General features: G+C 44.4%; 1 protein-coding gene across 1 annotated transcript in view; it reads right to left on the bottom strand.

Annotated features, from left to right (window-relative positions):
* LOC124154781 (alpha-catulin) overlaps window positions 1-11,220 on the bottom strand; it is a 204,882-nt gene extending 193,662 nt beyond the window's left edge. The window contains exon 1 of the mRNA XM_046528668.1: window positions 10,941-11,220. Coding sequence (XP_046384624.1) covers window positions 10,941-11,048 — 108 coding nt within the window. The 5' untranslated portion in view covers window positions 11,049-11,220. The remainder of the gene's footprint in view (window positions 1-10,940) is intronic.
* Window positions 11,221-17,720: the final 6,500 nt, after the last annotated feature.

A 17,720-nucleotide genomic window follows, 5' to 3' on the forward strand; every position in this document is an offset into this window, starting at 1 on the left:
GGTCGGTTTTGCCACACTTTCCCCTCTATCACAAGGTTTCAGCGGCCACATAAAGGCGAAGTGAGTGCATGCTTACCAAACGTACGTATACAAAGGGGTTACATACTACCATTGATATATCTGTTGTCCGACGGTGATTCATGCCGATATGGATTCTTATACAAATTATGAACACTTGAATAAGTTTCGCGCGTTTCCATTAGGTTCGCTAATCTAATCTTACATGAGTACCTATTGAGTAAAGAATGCATGTTACTGTACCTCAGACGAGTATTAATTCCCACAAAATCGAGTCTCCAAGGGAAAATTTACATTTATGAATTTCTGGAATAAATAAATAATAATAAATACGTACGATACCTATAATATTTTTTCGCAGAAGTAAAGCGAGCTTCAAACGCCCATTATTGCATGAATCTTTTTCCTCATTCGTTGGTCGGACACCGGGTGCTCGTCCCTCGCTCGCACTAACTAAGAGGCATAAGACGTCAACGCATAAGCAAGGGATCGCCTCCTCCTTCCTCCTGGAGAGGCTGCGCGCAAGGTCCAGCAGTGGTCGGTCCCCTCGGCGGTGGGCCGCGCTCTCCCTGACGGGGATTCGGCGTTGGGACGACGCGAGTCACGGGGTTGAGGAGCGCGAGAGAGCGAGCACACGAGCTGGTGTGTGTGTGTGTGTGTGAGTGGGAGAGAGGACGTGAGGAAAAAAAGGAAAAAATGAGTCGGAGGAAAGGAGGAGGGCGGGAGAAAGATGATGAGGGAGAGGGGAGCGCCTCCGTGCTCGAAGGACCTGGGATCGATTCGCGCGGTCACGTGACCTTGGAGAGCGCGAGCGAGGGCGAATGGCTTTCTGGAGTGAATCCCGCAGCGGTGAATGGCACGACGACGTCCCTTCGCACCACCAACTAACTGGGCGCGTTGTACACAAAATAGAAAAAAAGCGAGGAGCTATCGACACAACAACATTACACAATTAGACAATTTTCTGTCTCACTGATTAAGAGTAAAATAACGGAAGATCAAGAGGTTTAATAGACGAAATAAATTATTCTCTCGTGGGGTCAAATTTTTATTTTACGCAACACTTTTCTGCCGAAGTCACCGGGCATATACTGAAATGGATAAGACGAATTAATGCTGACGAAATGCCTTAACCTGCTCACAACATCTCGACTTGTAGAGTCAAGCAAGCAACGAGAGGTCACAGACTTACGGCATGATGATGCCAGAAAACTCGTGGTCCAAATAAAAAATAGCTCGAGTCGGAGAATAGTTTGTTTAGGGCGATTTACCTCATTCTCGCGAAGTGAAGGAATTAAAAGGGCTCAAAAATGAAACGATACAGATGAAAAAAAACCAATAACACGCAGAAAAATATTTCAGTTCTATTAAAACCGCGGTATACAAAATGACGACTTGATTGAGAAAGAATTCAAACTGCAAATACCTTATTATGTTAGAAAAAAATATTGGAGAATTTTAATTTCCCTATTTATCTAATGAAAACGAAAACTGTATCATGCGCTTCGGCAATAGTGAGCCATTATTATTTGTATGTAAGTATCTCTCGACCTCTTCAGCCATAATATCCATAATGACTTAAAGGAGTTTCTAACTGGCTACCTGGTAAATTTTTCCATCACAATTGAATTGCCCAGAAATATTCTCAACGAATAATAAGCAGAAGTTTTGGCATAATCGTCCATAGTTCCATAATTAACATAAAATGGCAAAGAATAATACCTGAAACTGTGGAGAGAACAATATATATATATATCCATACCTGTGAATTTATTTGTATGTTTACGCTTAAGGCGTCGTGTGAATGAATGAAGTAGTGTATCGGCCATATTGGCTTATTTCACTTGGGCTCTGCGTGCCCCGAAACGCATGTTCCTGTCTCTTTCCTGCTATCGTGTGAGTGTGTACCTTTCCTTTCATCCTTGTGTCCTCGTCCATTCCTTCCGTTGGTGAGTGGTGAGCTGCCCCAGTGCCATCTATTGGTTACTCTTGTGGGCCAAAGCAAAGGGAGTTTCCTGTGTATAAACCCCCGCCGAAATCATGGTAAATCTAAGCGTCCTGGTAGCGCAACTGGTAGAGCACCTGGCCGGCAACCAGGAGGTTCTGGGTTCGAGTCCCAGTCAGGCCGCATTTTTACCCTCTGATTTCTGGCTTTTTTCCACCCGTAAGTTCCTCACTTTTATTTTATTTTTCGTTTTTCTGTCAATTTCTAAGTTTTTTTGTGTGCCCACCCTAGGGCAAGAAGAAGTTCCTTTACATTATTTATAATGCTCGTGTGAGTTTATTTCAAACGTGTGTATATATATATATATATATTAATGGATTGAATGGAATATATTAATGTTTTAAATTAATGGATATATATACATATATCCATTAATTTAAAACAATAACTTGACTTAAAAGCACCAAGCGAAAGTATCACCGAAGAAAGCAACTCTAAGTTAGCACAGAAATCAATTGAGTTTCTATAAAACAAAATGTTTCTCCGTGCATGCAAGCCTTTCCGAGTCTTTCAAGGGCCTAGAAAAGCTCAATAATGATGTTGAACTCCAATGGGCAAGGGGTAATCCAAAGTAATGCCGAAAAGGATACAGTGCGCTAAATCGGTATTTGGCATACGGTGGGAAATGAGTGAATCCATGGCTACTTATCATCAGTCGTAAATATTAGCAATGATAATGCTCACAACGCTAATGATAGCTAACAACTAAAGCATAAAAGTTAATTGTTACTTGAAAACATAAAAAAATCTTTCCCTCCAAATGACCTCCGCGAAATAAAGTACCTCCTCACATTGAATTTCCCGAAAAATATTTATGAGGGCGGAGGGCCTTGTTGGGGCAAAATGACATTACAATTATTAATGGCAACAAAAACATCTGACGACTGCTACTTGACTTAAAATTTGACATGATGAATTTAAGTTTTAACAAATGTTTCGGTACATCCAAGAAATGATTACAACGTCTTTAAAGAATCGATCGGGTCTCTATCAATAAAAATAAGATTAATACCAGATAATATATTCTCCAAAATTATATATTGAGGAAAACGTCATTCAGTAGATATAAATTATTATTGAGACAAGAACGCACCGCAGCGAGTATGAAAGGAGCGTATTCACCCGTGGCCTCCGGAATTCCAGATAAGGACGGACGTTTGCACTCTGTTGATGTCAGAGGAGCGGCCAACGCGGGGTGAAGCTCTTACGCATGTTTCACCGCCTCCCGTGGCGTTAGATGCTTATCCCCGAAGCTCTTACGCATGTTTCACCGGCTCCCGTGGCGTTAGATGCTTATCCCCACTGACTTATCCATTAAAATCACCGCAGCTGAGCTATGTTCGGTCCAGGCTAAGGTTGGAAGGGTTACTCTTCATGGATTCACCGTGATGCTATTGTCCCGTAACAAGGAGCTGGCAGGAGGCAAGAACGCCACGTCAAACTAGAGGTTAGAGAGGAGAATGGAGAAAGTTCGAAGGCTGAAGACACCTTCCGAAGACTTCCTCCCATAAATCATTCATTTACCAATCTATTGACTCAATTTCGGCATACTTGTAAGGCAAGTTGAGGTATTTTCTGATATTCACGAGAAAAAACACCCGAAATTCGTCCATTAATTCCAAACCAAACAAAGTTGGGAGTTATTTGCTGTTAGGGTCAGTCCCAGAATCTCTCCTCACGTGGGAAATTCAAAAAACTTGTTACCTGTGATATCTTTTCATCATTACCAACTGTTAGCATGGAGTATCTAAACTGAAACCGCGGAACCTTGACATGATGGAACGGCCAAGTCAGTTCAATGGCCTCTCACAGCTAACCTTCCAGAGTGGTCAGAGTAAAAATTAACGCTGCCAGAGGGAGCCAATAAAATGGGACAATGGGAAGAAGATTCGATGATGGCTTGCATTGATTGGGCACCGCACGCACTGCGAAAATGTGTCTGCACTCAAAAGAGTCGTCCCTCAAGCCACGCGAAAACACTTGCGAGGAACGCAACAGAAATATAAACTACAATAGCTAACTGCAGTAAACTGGAAAATGGTTGGTATGAGAGAGAGAGAGAGAGCGAGAGGTGAGGAGAGAGAGAGAGCCCGTAGGTCATCTCATCGCACGAGAAGAATGGCTCTCTTTCTGCACGTCCTTTTGGATGGGCCCTTGTGATGATCAGCAGCAGCGGCACTAGCCCAGCCCTCTATTAAGTTTGCATGCGTTTGCTTCATCATCGTTGGGGTGGAAGGGGGATGAGGAGGAGGGCGGGGGGGGGGGGAGAGGACGGGTCGATGCGAGGGCCTTTCGTCTTCCCGAGGACGGCGACTGGAGCGAGGGCTTCGTAAAAATATAAAGATGGGAGACCTGTGGCGAAGGATGGGGAGCGAGGCTATTACCGCAGGGGAGGGCACGGAAGGAGGAAGAGGGGGGGGGGTGCGTCGGGCTCTGAAAGGAAAGGGATGATGATCGCGGGAGGGGCGGGCGGGCGGGCATCAGGTGGAGTGGACCCATCCATACACGCCATTCAACAAATATTTTCAATTCTGCAAAAACAAAAGGTATAGTCTCCCTAAGAACATCTCAAGCCATTGTGAGCTGGAGAATCTATAAGAATACATCAGATCAAAATAATTCCTTTAGGTAAAAAAAGCAGATTTTTTCATTGTGAAAAAACTTTTAATAGTATTAATCCACACCCTTTACAATAACTACTGACCTAGCTTAAAAATATGTAGGACTTTGGGTTAGAAAGAAGCGCCTAAATTGAAAATAAATACTGATGCAAGATGAAAATGAAACTTATTAACGTACATCCCTCATTAATAACATTTAAAACGCATAAAAAATACATTCCTGCATGTTAAATACGTAACTGACAAAGGACTACTTCAAATCGGCAGATAAAATCTGCAAAATAAGTTACTTTCTTTTAGATCAAAACTTTTTTCAGCCTATGCTCATATTGCATTAAGTTAACTCATCCAACGACGTGTTAACAGCAGTTTTATTGCTTCATAGTTCAAACCTGCCTTCTTTTCACTTCCAAAGGTCCATCAACACAAAGCTCTACAGTGTCCACTTTTAGCAGATGCTTAAAGTCGTCTCGCCAATATAATGATGGATAGGCTTTTCATATGATGTGGAGGGCATCCGGGGGAGAGAGAGAGAGAGAGAGAGAGACAGGCAACAGCACAGACGCAAGCGCCCTTCGCAAGGAGGAAAGAACCGAATGCCATCACTCTACACATTCCTGGATTACATTCTGTGAAAACGTCTGTGGCCATCGCCGTGGTCAACCGAGACGGAGCTTATGAACCGCTACGAGGCAATTAACTTCCATCGCATCTATTTCAAAATAAAGAGAAAGACCGAAGTAACTTTATTCTTCAAACATTATTACTTTTACAGATTATACTAGTACAGATGGTTCCATGAGGACCAAATGAGCACCGTACCGAGAAAAATCCATTGAGCAAACTAAGAAAGAAATCACACAAAAGATTGAAATGAGAATAAGAGAAAATGAGCTAGAACCAAAAATGAAGAAATATAATGAGACTCCATGAACTGTTTCCTTTTTTTTACAAAAGGCCAAAACAATGCTTTTAATCCATGTAAAAAAGGCTTAGTTCTATCTGAGTTTTAAGGGTTTAGTTAGTACAATAACTACGCAGCCGTGAAAAAGTATGAAATGTAAACGGAATTTTTTTGATAATGGCTGTAGTTGAGGGGCAGGATTGAATTCTATACCTTAGACAATCTCGTCCAACAATCACGCTGCCTTTCACTTGAAGGGTCGAGAGGTGATTCAGGTGAGCTTAGGAAAAGAGAGGGCGATTGGACGAAAGATATGAAACGTGCGACGACTGTACGCGAGAAAAAATAAACAGACAAAGGCACGAGGGCAGCGGCAATTTGATCTCTAGGCTCATTTAACCACCCACGCATATCTGAAAGTAAAATTACCAAAAAAAGTCAGGCCAAAATTATTTCATAGCTCATGGTTGTTGAGAATTTTAAAAGTCCCATTGTGACTACGTCCCACTCAATTCCCGCATCGCACGAAAACGAGCGGAGGCTGTGAAAAAGTATTATTAACGAGGAATGTTTACGGCGAATAAGAATCGAATACAATATAATTGCTGGACTTGGATGATATTCTGAAACTAAACCTAATTTTTCTTCGAACGAGAAGGTTCCATCCGTGCTGCTAAAACGGATTTTTCCGATATAAGCGCACACACTCAACAGATCACGTTTTCTGTTTACATTACTCAGTGAAATGGAAATAGGGTGGTTTCTTATTATTTTTTTTATTGCCTAAATCGAAAGATTATGGCTCCTGGAGTACGTATTTCACGCTTTTAGATTTTTAAATGACGATATCTATTTTTCGCATTTAAATGAATAGTGAAAAATTTCAAGAGCACGAAAACGCGACGGATAACTATAAATCCTGGGTAAAGCCCGTGTGACATCATTCTGGTTCCCGGCTCCGCCGTGTGAGGTGACCTTGGGGCGAGGATGCATGCGCCACTGTGATGCAGGCGGCTGTCAGGTAGCTGAGTACCCTGCTAACAGATAGCTCTCGGCTTAAATAAGGTTTATTAATACCCTATCAAACGAAGGGAACTTTTTGACCATTGTCAGTTTTAACAGGTGACTTTTAAGACATGTTTCCCTGAGCTCATGTGCCTCATACATGGATTGGTAATATCAGGCGATGTAAAACTCCTATCTAATCGTATATATTCACGTGGAGTGGAATCGCGTGGGCGCCAATATGGCCTTTTTCAAATGAGGTTAAAATTGACCATTGCCATTCGTCTGAACAGGTATTTCTAAAACCAAATAAATTGTATATTATGAATATACTAATTGTTGGTAACGAATCGCAATAAATGCCTTTCGTTTTCTTTGATGAAGGAAACTACTATTATTCCGTACGTATTTGGGCTTACTCTTCATTCGCTTCTTGTAAAGAAGCTTCAGCCGCTTGAAGCGTAATCCTTTTAGCACTGATACTTTCCCTGCCTCATGAAACACTTTCTAGGGGACTTCAGAAGTGCCATTTCATCATTATTTGAACTATCAGCGGCTAAACATCATTAAAACATGTCTCCGTCACCTTTTCAACATCACAGAAACGCCCACGCAGTCTCAGCGATCATTCAAAACAGGCCAGCAGTAACAAGGATGATGATGAGTTTTTCTTCGGCTTCCAATTGGGTTAAGCTCTCCATTTCGGCCGACGTTTCGTTGGAATACTTTATCACCTGAGGACGATGTAAAAGCACTCGATCGAAACGTCGCGACGATATAAATGGACAGCAGCAAATATATTACAATTCAAGTAGTACAATCAAATATGCTAGCAAGCACTTCAACCCTGGATTGGCATTCAACCTTGTCTGCGTTATGGCTAAGTGAGTGAAGAATGAAGATAAATACACGGAGTGAAGAGTCGCGTGCGTTGAAAGCATTGATATTATTATTATTATTATTCAAACGATGCAATCGAATCCCATGCTGACATGGGAGTGTTTCACTGAAAATATAAATTGTTAATGTGATTGATTCATGATAATTTCAATGCATTAAGGACAGCACGGGTCAAAGCAGCACAGTCTGGATCTGGAGCATAAGTGGCAATAGAAGCGGGCATATGTGCGATTGTGCGTGATCCATAATATTCCAGATTTTTCCTAATGCAGGATACGTTTTTCTTAAAGCTCATAAATAATTCAATCTCTCATTCACAGTTGAAAGAGCCAAATACGTTCAATAAACGATAAAATTTCATGATAACTGCTTCTCTAATATTGAGTAAAATATAGGGACGAAGCAACCATATGCACGCCGCATTCAACAGAATTTCGCGATAATAGTAAAATTGGAAATAGCAATATTTCCACTGAGTTTTATTTTGACACTACGCGTTTCTTTGTTGCAAACAACATTATCAAGTGTTCATGTTGTTTGTAGGAACTAAACGCGTATGCCAATATAAAACTCAGTGGAAATATTGCAATTTCCAATTTTAAAAATATTAAGAACTTCCTCCACATCGTGTCTAACATCATAGAAGACATTTATTTCGCGAGATATTGAGGAAAAGCACGCCGAACATATTACAAATTTTTATTTTTCTCAAATCACAATAAGTTATGGAGAGTAAAAAATCAAAAAGTTTTATTTTACTCTAGCCATGGAGAGCTTCCGAGGATGCGGAGTATAGTTTGTGGATTGCCGTTGGCTGTGGGTGTGCCTCTGTGATATTTTCACTGGTACCTACAGTTCACCTACGAGCAAGAGCCCAAATAAAAAAGCTAACTCGATCCTCAAAATATAAATACATTGGATAATCAGAGTTTCTAAAGATATATAAGGAAATAATTTCATAGCAATGAACGAAACGAGTGACTTTGTACGCAGCCACGCAAACACAACAAAGGACGAAGTTCACCGAGAAAATATATTTAACTCAGCCAGGATTGGAACCCGGATCTACCGATTGACGGTCAGGCGTGTCGGGGAGTTGAAAGCAGTTCGGTAAAACCCACCCCGAAGTTCGCTCTGATAAAATGGCTCGGCGGTGTAACGCGCCAGACCGGCAATCGGGTGATCCGGGTTCGAGTCCCGGCTGAGACAAATGAATATTTCATGGCTAACTCATCCTTTGGTGTGCTTAAATAACTTTAACATACTTCAAATTAAGACACAGGCACCGGGTTACAATCACATATTTACAATTAAATTCCTTTTTCATCATCTCACCCTTTGCCGACACGTGCATCAGCAACTGTAACAAACAAAGATCGAATCGTTCCTCCTTCTGGGAGGAATGCGCGAGTGTGCTTTTGAGTGTGCGTGTGAACGACATTGTCAAGGCATCAAGCCCTAGACTGGGCAAGCATGTCTGTGGTAAAAGAGCACTTGATCAGGAGAATAACTCCTCGAGCAAACATCACGGAGTCTAGTCGAAAAACCTGGGACTCCTAACTCCTTAACTTCCCCTTCTGAGTTTGAACTGGGGAATAAGATAAGACGTGATATGAAAAATAGTACACAGGTTTCCAGGAAACTTTATGAGAGGAAGAGATGGGAGGAGATCGAGGAGCCGGTGCCAAAGTCCCCCCCCCCCCCCTGCGAGCAGCATCCAAGTGCGATCAACATGCCACTCAGGCCCCATCCCACCCGCCGCCCGCCACCCCTGTTGATAGGACGCGGCGCTGCTGTTGCCGGGACCACGCTCATGCTCACGCCTCGATTATCACGCCCTCTATACGCCCATATCTCTCTCTCTCTCTCTCCACTCCCGCAGAGTTCGTTTTAAGTACGCGAACAGTGAATGCAGCCGCAAAAACTCCCCTCGAGGGAGAGAGGAGGTGGGGAAGCTGATGGAAGGAGGGAGGGAGGGGGGAAGGGGAGGACAAAAACACGTCGCACGCACAGAGGACACTTCCCAGGAGTCGTCTTTCACTCGTCTCCTGGGCCATACATAAGCGCACTCCCGCTTACACCCAAAGTTCCATCGAAACACCATCATGACGGATCGGTATGGGTACGATTAATGGCGAAGATCTTTCGGGTTTCGCACCGGGTGAAGTTTTCCATGTCTCCTTCCAACGTCTCGAGGAACGTGTTCAGGGACCCAGGAATCCAAGTGCCATTCCATTTACAATGGCCACTTTCACACGCATTTTTCGCGGGTTTGAGTTATATCTTCTCCCCGCGTCTCCCTCGCCGGGAATGCATATTTATTGATGGGGTTAGGCGATGGGAGAGAGTCTTTTGTTTTCGATACGATTGAATGCAAAATCCAGGATACAGGTTAGGCTTCACCCAATGCATTCTAGTTCATCTATGAAGTCAGCGCCAGGGAGCTTTCTCCACAACCAAAACATCTGAGGCTGGCATCCATGCCACCAAAACCTGAGATAGCACCAAAATGTGTCGAAAAAATTATTGCGTGGAACGAAGACTAAGCAGAGATCAATTAGAAAATCTGTTATTATTTACGAATGAATTTTCCGCACCGCACATCGCTCTCCACAATGGAATGAATGCACAGTTGGAGAGGAAGAGGTCCCCGCCCCCAGCAAGCACAGCACAAGGGAGGGTGTCCGGGGGCCTTGGAGAGGAGGCGAGGGGGGAGGTGGAGCCTCTCTCTCTCGATTACAAACACTGCATGGGAGCGGGGAAGGAAGAAGGTGTCAATGGGCTGCCGTGGGTGCGGGGGGGAGGGGCTCTGCAGGTGCGGGTAGTACGCCGCTCCCCCGCCGCTGAGGGGGGCGGAGAGGGAGTGGGGCGGCGCGCAGAACGGAGGGGCGAAGGAAGGGGGCGGAGGACGGCGGAGTGATTCGATGCGAAACATGCACGGCAGCGACGCGATTCCAGTGTCAATTCCACATGAACAGTTGCACTCGCCACGGCCCCATGACACGCGGGCGCTGAGCGAGGCAAGTGGCGAGCGCGTGCGAATGTCACGAAAAGGTTTCAACGAGAGGAGGCCGCGAGAAGAGAGAGAGGATTCTCGCGAAGGTTGTTGCCGAAACCGGGGAGATGAGGGAGGGAGGGGGTGGAGGGAGGGGCGGGGTGAGATTTACGGGGGCCACACTCAACACTGGGTCGAGAGCCCGAGATGGCAGTGTGGTGGTGGAGAAGGCCCCCTCCCCCCTCGCCACTTTCACTCCCCACACCACTTTCACTCTCTCCGCCCCCCAATCACCATCCACTACGCGCCCCCTCCTCCCATACAAATCCCCAGCACCACTGCTTCCCGTTCACCATCGCATTATTTTTTCTTGGCCCTCGACGAGGTGCTCGCCCCCTCGAGTGCATGTGCCCCTGAAATATGAAAATAAAGCGGAGCGAACCCTCACCATCTAGCTATTCGTCGCCGCGACCTTCCCCGGCCCTTACTCACGTGATGGTGGCGGTCGTAGAGGGCCGCCATGCTTCCATCCGGTCCCTCGGTGGCCCTGCGAGTGATCCTCGGCGCCCTTCCTCCCACGCCCCTCTCCGCCACTTCCATGGACGCCCGCCGCGGTCCAAGTCAGCCTCCCTCTCAGCCTCCCAACCGAAACCTCTCTTCTCCGCTTCTCCCTTCGCTACTCCTGCTCGAACATCCAACGGCGGCGACTCGGGGGCAGCGCATTCGACGAAAGCGGCTCCCTCGCTACAGGCACCCCTTCGGCCGGAGACTGCGAGGCGCCACCCGCGAAACTAGCGCCATCGACCAGAGCCCACCTCTCCGGGAGGGGGCGAGGGGGGATCGATGCAGATTTGCGCATGCGCAGAGGCGGGAATCGATGCCCGCCCCCCGCCGAAGCAACCCTCGCCACGGCCCTTCCCCCGCCGCGCATTCCATCACACACACACACACACCACCTTCCCCAACCACCCACCCTCGCTCCTTCTGACAGCTCATATTTGTCCCCCACCCCATACCCAGATCCCCACGTCTCCGTCACTCTTCACGTCAACCCCTCAAAAAAATATAATAAAAAGAGCCTTCCTCACGTACGTATATTTTTTTCTTTTCGCCCTTTTTTCCATTGGTAGGAGTTGAAGACGCAGGCAGGGGAGGTGGGGCGAAGGTCGGGGGCGGGAGGGCGAAGGAGGGTAAACATGCATTCGGATGGGACAGCGTAAAAAAATGCAAAAACGGAATGAGAGAGAGAGAGAAGAGTAAGAGTTGGTTTGTGGCAGGAGATTGTCAAGAATGATGACAACGATGCGATAAGTTTTTTTGCTACGAAGTCATCACCATTAGTCATTTCTTCGCCTCTGGTCATACTTTCCGCGAAATCTTCCCCATTTCGCACGAGTTTTTCCCCACTTTTTATCCTCCGCCTGCCCTCTGGCGGTTCCACAACGAACCTGTGGCGGGTAAAGAGAGCGAGGGGAGTCCATGATCCTGCGTTCAACGTCCACCGCCGTGGTGGGGGCAGCACCAGCGCTGTTCAAGCTGCGGCGGGAAGACAACAGCAGTCGGTCGCTCCGAGAAAGAGCCGGGGATGATGGCAGATGATGGAAGTAAGTCAGACGGACGGACGACACAAGGGCAGGGGGGACGCAGTCAACTCCCCAACCCCACGCACGCAACTACGATAATGACTTATGCGTACTTTTCAAGTCGCCTCCTAATTTTTCGCGACTTGCGCCGAATATCAACCATTGAAGGAGAAAAATAAAATGGACAGTGGTAATTTCCTCTCAAAGAATTCTTAAAAGAATCAGCTGAGCGGTCACTTCATTGCCCGTCACTTATTGTCAGCTCGGTTTTACAAAAGTGATCAGCGGTGACCAGGGGCGCAGCTAGGAATTAAGGCTAGGAGGAGTTTTAGGCGCAGCTAATACCTCGGAATCTGGGAGTATGGCATACCCGCCATGGTAATCGGGAGGTGCGGGGGCCCTGCCAGAGAAATATTAGGATAAATAGTGAGTTTTACGACTTTCTGAGGGATATTTTATAAAGTATTACAAAATTATATAAGTAATATTAATGAAATTAAGTGAAATCGGTTTAACTTTAAAAAATATCTGATCTCTGGAGGGGGGGGTTTATCCCCCAAAACCCCTACCTCTTGTTCAATCGCATGTAAACTATTATGTTTGGAGAATCTTGCAACGGGGTCAGTGCGGTTTAAAACATGTTTGCACTACTCAGCAATGATACGCTAAAAATCTGTCGCTTTGTATTCTCGCCTCATCTTTCGCATCTTTCCCTTGGGACTCGTCATCTCCACTATCAGTCCACCAGACTATGGGAGAGAGAGAGAGAGAGTGATAATGAGGAGGGGGGAGGGGAGGGGGTTGACTACTCGCACGTTCGATTGATCCGGGGCAAAAGAGATTCCTTGGACGACATCCCCCCCCCCTCATTCCCGGAAATAATTCCCCCATCCACTCATCTTCCCTCCGACGACCCCATAACTTGCCTTCCCGCCCCCCACCCACCCAACCCCACCCCACCTCCCCCGCCGAATAAGCCAACGGAGAAGACGCGGGCACCTGCGCCCCACCTAAGGGGGGGGGGGGTGTCCACCTGCGCGAGGGGCGACAAATGAAACGCGATACGAACGGCGCACTGTGCGTCCTTTGTACTCACATGGAACCACATGCCTTAATGAAGAGTCACAAAATCCGAAATTGGGAAAGATAATACAAAGCGACAGATTGTTCAGCGCATCCCTGCTAATTGTAAGAAGTAGTGCAAGCATGTTTTAAACCGCATTAACCCCGTTGCCATATTCTAAAAAATAGAAACTATTGGCGATTGAAGATTCACCCGTGTTGATCACTTTTATAAAACTAAGCTCATCATAAGTGTCCGACAAATGAAGTGACCGCATATTTGGTTCATTTACAAGAGTTAAGAAGGAATGACAGTGATGACAACAGTTCACTTCGTATTCCCTTCACGATCATTCAAATTCTGAAAAAGAGACAACAAAATGTTCATTACCTGATATCAACCAGAATAAGATTTGAGTCCTTCTGCAAGAGATCCAATGCATGGGTTACCTTCCGAAGAAAGCAATTTCATTCCATCGCTATGTTTGGGAGACTTGTTTGCGTGGGGCTGAGGCTAGAGACATAGGCATGAGGCAGCTACTGCCGCTCACCGAGGGCCCTCGCAAGAAGGTGTCACATGAAGGACCACATGGTTTCATTGCGGGATTGTAATATGAATTTAAAATTGCCACAAAGAAAATCTAGCGCTCTCCTTTGATTTTATTATTTCATATGAAGAATGAAGGTGAAACATTCAACGCTAGTATGCAACGCAGCCGAATAATTTTCCAATAACTTGCTTCCAAAGAGCATTTAGGATGAGGCACAATAACGGCTGGCACAGTACTGAAATTCGGAGTTGTTTCATGCAGCGGGGTAACATGTTAATGCATACCTCTGCCAATGATTGAATCCCTTAACAAGGACAGTGACAGAAATGCAATAGCTGTTAATGTGATGTGAACAAAGTGACCGCGAACAAACGAAACAATAACTAAATACATTCGGCAGTAGGTATACCGCACCAAACTACGACGCCCGAGGCAGTATCATTCAGGGAATGACTCAGACAGAGCAACCATCAAGTGACTCCATCACAGCCAGAGAAAAATCCGAGGAGGAATGCCTGGCAAGTAAAACCGGACACTGGAATAGGCTCTTCGCAAACCGACACGAGAAGAGATTGCGCTCTAAATGGCCCACAAGCACCGAAATGAAGCTAAACATGCATCCACTTCTAATGAACGATTATTGATTTTGAAAAAACATTATACAAGGCTGGATGAAGAATTAGTCTAGATCGAGATTAGAAAAAGATTACCTACTGTAGATCGAGTTCCCCAAGGATGATTTTACATTGATTCATCTTTTTAATTAGACTGCAATATCGTCGAGAGATCAATGGAAAAATAAATCTGAAGCATTTAACATGAGACGGATGTAAATATTACTTGAGCATCTAGGAAAATTTGGATCACTGTTTACCAGAGGCAATAGATTTGTATTATCTTAGACGGGGAAAAGTAAATAGCAATTAATACCATGCATCGTGTCTGCACTATAAATGTCGTTGTTTTGTGGGGGGAGGGTAATTCATGTCATGCTATCTTTCATGTCATGGTTTCATCATTCATTAGTATGAATAAACGGTACATCACTTTCCGCGGTTGTCACTTGGTGGTACATATGCAATACTACTACGATGTAATGCGTCTGAGGCCTGATATGCGAAGAAAAGTTGGTATTATACATTTATCAATTATTTTTACACATAAGCTGGTTAATCCGCAGAAAAAAAAACTTCCATTGGAGACACAACTTAAATATTTGCAGGAAATTACGGGGGTTGGTCGCACTCCGGAATTCTCCAACCATTAATTTCCATACGCTGGTTCCAAGGCTGCTTCCAATATTTTCTATCAGTTCATTTCTCACTGAAATAAGTAAGGAATTATAGCAAGAAGTTCTCCGTGTCGCTCTGAAAGATATCCATCTGTCTTTTCCCATTTTCTGAAGCAATATCAAAGACTTTGAGTTTGGAGCCGATCCCACCTAATTCTTTATAAGGCTTTTTGTGCGCCCGCAGCAGTTTTTTTGACGAATAGCGCAGCTTTAATGTTCACTTCAGGGATTAAGAATTTCTGTGCTGTATCCCATACGCTCGCTGCTTATTCAAGGTGTGGTCGGACGAGTGCGAAATTGCACCTTTCTTTTACTTTCTCATTCGAAAATCTTCCCACAACACTCTTGACAAATCCTAGCTTTTTCAGGGATATGCCACAAATATTTCTGTATCCCACGATAGGTTAGAAGTCATCGCAACTCCCAGGTATTTCACTTCATCTGTCGCCTGAATGCTAACACCAGCCACGACATATATGTACATGGGAATGGTGTTAACATATGCTCGCATGCGAATCGTACCAAATTTAAAGAATTCGGTAGATGGAAGACTTACTGCGAAGATTACTACGAAAAAAATGTCTTCCCCATTCTGTCATATCCTGAGCGTGTTGAATATGGTGGAATGTTTTTGCAATGAATGAAAACCACAGGAACATTTCCTACTGTACAAGAAGCGAAAACATGGAAATCGATCATGGAAATTAAGTAACGGAGGTAAATCGCCTGTGGTTTTCATTCAATCTACAAGAGCGAATGCTCGTGGTAAAGTGGAACCCAACGAAGTCAATGGACAGCCACTCGAAGGACAGCCGTGGTTGATGGTAACACGTTAAAAATCGCTGCTAGCTTAACGGGGGATCGTTGGTTTCGCCGGAGAAGCAATGGGGACCGTCACTTTCCCAGAGCGAAATGGAAGCACACCAAATTGAAAGAAATAACGGAACTTCAAGGGCCTTTCGATTCGGACGTCATCTCCTCGAGTAACTCACGGCATAGGATGTGTTAAAAGGCAGAAAGAAAAGCAGAACGGCGGGGACGAAAATGGGAATGTTGTGGACTGACTGTTATGGGGATGAAGGGGACATGAAATTTTATAATAACAAAAAAAACCTTTATGGATCCCAAGACGTGATTACACGTATGGGAAAAGTCAGAAAACATATACAAGATTTAAAATGCACCATAAATTACATAAAGATTACAAAAATTCATTTCCAGAATAAAGTGCATGCAAGGGCATATACTTTTTAACTTTTGAATTATATCCGGGGAGACTCTTCGAACCTTCAATATGAGCAGGTAAAAGATAATAAAACTTGCACCTCGCATATGATGGCTCGTTAGCGTGCCAGGAGATATTATGAGCCATAATTCTGAAGTCACTGATACTTCTAGTGCCATGCCTGAGTACATTTTCAAACCCAAGGCTTAGTGCTGCTCTATCACGTGCATAATTGCAACGAATATTTGCGGCTTGTGTATTTATTTATATCAGTTAAAATCGTAACTGCCCATTTTTGGAGACTAAACAGGCTAGAGAAATCACAAGCATGTCTCCAGGCCACAACACTATGCTTCAGATTGCTGAATATAAGTGCTAGCACAATACACGCATAAAACAATATTAAATTCAGAAGTAAGTAGAGTCCTGCACAGCAAATAACATCCCGATGCTACAGGAGAATATAAGAAGTCGATATGTTCATCCCAAGTTAGGGATTCATCAATATAAGTAGTTGGAGGTCGAGAGTGATGTTCCTCATCATCTCCAAAGAGAGGATTTTCTTCTGATATGGATGGAAGAGCATAGAACAAGAATGTACAGAAACTCTGTTCTCAATGGACTAAGAAACCATACTATTTGGTTCAACCGGAGACACCACCGAGAAATCATAATCACAGGATATCAGGTATCAAATTTAATTATTGATCTTTATTTAGGTCACGTTACCATCAACTAGAGCATGAAGAGCGCTGGAGAAAGGCGAGTACTACTGAAAAGAAAGTGGTGAGAGATTCATTAGGAAATACGGACGGATTTATTAGCGAAGAAATAAGGGTGAAGTGTGATATCAAATCAAAATGCAGAGCGGTAAATGCAGAGAAGGCTATTCAAAGAAAAATGTAATCGCCAATGAAATTAAGATCTAATAATTTTCAATAGTTCAGGCAAGAATGCCAAAAAGATGTCGTAATAAATGGAAGAGCTGATGAAAACCACGGCGAGCGAGCGAGCAGAGAGATTTCAATGAACAGATTTCCACGAATTGCGCTTGTTGCCGCCGCTACATGCTCGGACGCGCTACAATTGCTTGGGTGAAGGGCCAGGAAGAGATTTTCCTTTCAAAGAGACCCAGCGGACATCACCTTGGAACTGCACCATTTTGCCATGTCAGCCAGAAAAAAAATTAAAATAAAATAGATACTTCATCAAAAGGATTGGAAATCCGTCTGGCAATGAAGCACTTAATAAGTGCAGTTTCCTTCATCAAATAAAACGAAAGACATAGATTGCGATTCGCTACCCACAATTAGTGTATTCATAATGCACAAATTATTTGGTTTTAGAAATCCCAGTTTAGACGAATGGCAATGGTCAATTTTAACCGCATTTGAAAAAGGCCAGATTTGCACCCATGCGATGCCACTCCACGTGACGTCACAGGGACCTAGTTTCTATACGAGTAGATAGGAGTTTTACATCGTCTGAGATTACCAATCCATGTATGAGGCACATGAGCTCAGGGAAACATGTCTTAAAAGTCACCTGTTAAAACTGACA

Source organism: Ischnura elegans, chromosome 1 (genome assembly GCF_921293095.1).
Source record: "Ischnura elegans chromosome 1, ioIscEleg1.1, whole genome shotgun sequence".
NCBI classification, from domain to species: domain Eukaryota; kingdom Metazoa; phylum Arthropoda; class Insecta; order Odonata; family Coenagrionidae; genus Ischnura; species Ischnura elegans.